General features: G+C 44.1%; 1 protein-coding gene across 1 annotated transcript; it reads left to right on the top strand.

Annotated features, from left to right (window-relative positions):
* The first annotated feature begins 444 nt into the window (after nt 1–444).
* Nucleotides 445–3,002, top strand: LOC147974958 (F-box/LRR-repeat protein At3g26922-like). Its single transcript, XM_087517876.1, has 4 exons — nt 445–792; nt 881–1,761; nt 2,352–2,495; nt 2,576–3,002. Exons 1-4 carry the CDS (start codon nt 723–725, stop codon nt 2,753–2,755), a joined length of 1,275 nt encoding a protein of 424 aa, XP_087374002.1. The 5' UTR covers nt 445–722; the 3' UTR covers nt 2,756–3,002.
* Nucleotides 3,003–3,486: the final 484 nt, after the last annotated feature.

The raw sequence follows: 3,486 nt of genomic DNA, 5'->3' as shown, positions 1-3,486 counted from the left end.
GGCATGCCGTCGGCCGGCGACGTTCGTATGATTCCCGGCAGTGCCGGCGGCGAGCGAGTCGATGGCGATCGAAATTGATTGGATGCATGGGATCGAGCTGGACGACGAAGAAGAAGAGGACTGGGAGAGAGAGAGACGGTCGGGACGGACGGGGAGTCGTGGGTCCCACTCGTGCGTCGAGGAAGGAATTGGTTGGTTGGTTGGTTGGTCTAGTAGACGCTAATTAATCGATAGCGTTTTGGTTTACAAATGGATGGATGGATGGCACGTTGGTTTCCTGTTGTTGTCATCAAAATCAAAAGAAAAGAAAAAGAAACGAGTTGGCCACGCGCGCGCGGCGCGACACACGAAAGACAGCAACAAGAGGATGTAGCGAGTGGATTACGCGGAGGACGGGAAGGAAACGTGTGCGCCCGCCAGAGCCAAACCATCAGCCACGTCATCGATCGGCTTCCTGCCGGCCTTGCAGACGGACAAGTGTCCATGCACAGCCTCCGCTTCACACCGGCTGCCGGGTCGGTGACTGTTGCTGGGCTGAAGAGATTAGTAAGTCGCAAATTATATCATTGATCTGCCGTAAAAAAAAGAGAGTCAAATTAAGAGGGCCGAATTGATCTTCCGTCATTGATTAGCGGCAAATTAGGGCAATACCAAATTCCCTTCATCAATACAGAAACAAACTTAACGTGAGCAGTTGGAGATCCCATTGTTACGGATAGAGCATGGCTTCGTCTTGTGATCCTTCCACAATGATCATCATCCGCCGCCGCCGCCAGGTGGTGTCGCCGGAAGGTGAGTCGACGCGCCGTGATGTATTCTTTGCGTATGTTCGTTGTTTTCTCCACTCGTAGTATTCACTTCGCGTCGTGCAAACGCGCAGACTTGTACGCCCGCCAGATGTTCGACCGAACGCTTCTGTGGAGAAAGAGCAAAACCCAGTGGACGTCGAGCGGCCCGGACGGCCTCAGCGCCCTCCCGGACGACGCCATCCGCCACGTGATCGGCTTCCTGCCGGCGCGAGACGCCGTGCAGACGAGCGCGCTCGCCCGGGGCTGGCGCAGCCATTGGAGGTCCATGCACAGCCTCCGCTTTACACCAGTTGCCGGGTCGGTGACCGTCGCTGGGCAGAAGAGGTTAGTAGGCCCCCTGTTGCTAGATCTCCGTACACCTCTCGATGAATGTGTCATCGATGTCAAAGGATTCTGGCAGCTCCACGACGAATTCAACAGCCTGATTCGGCATGCCGTGTCCGAGTGCCGAGTTCGAGCTCTCACAGTCAGTCTGGTAGACACGCACAGAGCAATATATGGGCAGCCTCTCGTTTCCAGGCACTTGGCGAGATTGGAGCTTCGCCATGTAACAGTGCCAGCAGAATGCACGGTTCTTGATTTTTCAAGTTGCATGGAGCTGGAGGATCTTGTGATTTCTTGCTCTCAGATCTATGCTAACAAGCTCTCGTCCCCATCCTTGAAGCGCCTCAAGATTGAGGAATGCTGCTTATTTCCAAGGGGCTCCGTAACTTGTATTTCTGCCCCAAATATTGTTTCACTGGAACTGGATAATATTCGTATTACAACTCCTTGGCTTGAGCGTATGCCGTTACTGGAAACTGCATGTGTCAGGCTTGGCCACAGCTGGCCTTTGCATTCTCAATGCGGTGTTGCCTGGCGCTCTTGTGGTGTATGTACAGAACTCCACTTAATGGAGCTAGCAAGCTTCTCGAGTGCTACGCATCTGGAGTTAACAGCACCCGATGTGAAGGTACACACAACACTTCAAGTCTCACTTTCCCTTCATTAATTATTTCTCTTTGCTAGATCATCCATGCCCCTGTAAATAGACAACAACTTGGATCATTTAATTTGGAAGATACGCACCAGCAAATCCACCAATGTTCTAATTTTTTAGCCTAGCAGATCTAGAAGGCCCATATTTTTCTTAACGGAACCACATAACATCACTGAGTAGTGCCCATCTCTATGGCGACCAGTATGTATACGTACCTAGCAAATCCACTATCTATGTTCTTGTTTTTACAAGAAATACTATCTAGTAATCCATCTGTATATTAATATAACATCTTTTTTATCACTAAAGTACTGATCTAAAAGATCTTACATTAGTTTACAGAGGGAGTATTTCATTTTGATAAACCTAATATGAACAATAAATTCACCGACCGATGCTGCAATTAATGGAGAACCAATGTTAGCTTGGCATTATATATATATATATATATATATATATATATATATATTCCTTTTTTTTAAACTCCTACTAGAACTCACCTTGCATTATTTCTTATCATTTGATAATTTTCATTAACTGAATTTAATCTGTACTTGATACAGTTTACTGTTTTGAGATGCCCAACATTTAGCAAGTTAAAGAGTCTGTCGCTAAATGAGTGGTGTGTGGCAGACGACTTATCTGCATTAATTTGCATTCTTGAGCACTCTCCACTTCTAGAGAATCTCACTCTTCAACTAAATGAGGTAAATAACTGCTGAGTAGATTTTTCGTGCACTTAAAAGTCTTCTGTCGGTCTGATTGATACATTTTTTGTTGACGGCAGGGATCGCAAGAAAGTTACAAAGCAGTGGAGCAACTGCCCAAAATATCCGGATGCCTTAAAGTAGTTGAAATCAAATGTATGATGGTTGATAACAGGGTTTACGAAATTTTGAAGATATTCAATCCATTTGAAATACAAATTAACATCGCGAAAACTAGCAGACCAACATACCGTAAGTGAACTAGCAGTACTCTTCATCCTTCTCTATTTATGCAAGAACACATTTTTTGTATTGAATGTATTCAGTGAATAAACACTCATCAATGAACTAGAGATACCCGGCCTTCATTTTGATGGCAAACGTTATACGGCATATGTGTATCAGACTGACTGTAAGAAATACCCTCCCTTCAGTCAGAGTATAACTGCATATGTTGAGTATTTCAAAATAGCTTATGGCCCTATGTTATTAGGCACTCCTCGGCTATAATATCGGTGTTACCACCAAATTTATTTATACTTATGGATATATATTTTCTGAATTTTTATTCGTTTTCACATGTAAATTTTGTTAAATGTGTCCCATTTACAGTTCTAAATTACAATTACCCTTTTATGCATTTGTTTTATTGAATTATACTTGGCTTCTCTACAACATGTAAGTCCAATGGTTTTTTGTGTCTAATTTTGTGGTGCATTTGTTAGGGTTCACTTCTATTTCCACTTTTTTATATGCTCACGCAATTTCCAGTCCCATTAATATTTGACAATCAATTCTTATATATCATGGCTATCAAGATCGTTGCCAATTAGTGTCTATTTCGATCTAGCCTCCTATGCTAGTCAATTGTGTATGCTCCTGTGTTGAGTAACTTGCGCATAACACCCAGTAGAATGTCGCTTGTATCAGTTGACTCTAACATCTAGGTTTTGCAATAATATGAATATAAAACGCCATGGTGGACTTAGCG

Source organism: Triticum urartu, chromosome 4A (assembly GCF_056163025.1).
Source record: "Triticum urartu cultivar PI428250 chromosome 4A, HENAU_Tu73, whole genome shotgun sequence".
Lineage (NCBI taxonomy): Eukaryota > Viridiplantae > Streptophyta > Magnoliopsida > Poales > Poaceae > Triticum > Triticum urartu.
The sequence above is the reverse complement of the archived record's forward strand: the minus strand, read 5'-3'. Positions and strand labels throughout refer to the sequence as shown.

What these genes read in the sequence shown, in the direction of transcription:
- LOC147974958 (XM_087517876.1), top strand. Translation starts at nt 723, where the DNA reads ATGGCTTCGTCTTGTGATCCTTCCACAATGATCATCATCCGCCGCCGC. An exon ending in CCAGGTGGTGTCGCCGGAAG is followed by an intron (nt 793 to 880) that starts GTGAGTCGACGC and finishes GCAAACGCGCAG; the next exon opens with ACTTGTACGCCCGCCAGATG. An exon ending in TCACTCTTCAACTAAATGAG is followed by an intron (nt 2,496 to 2,575) that starts GTAAATAACTGC and finishes TGTTGACGGCAG; the next exon opens with GGATCGCAAGAAAGTTACAA.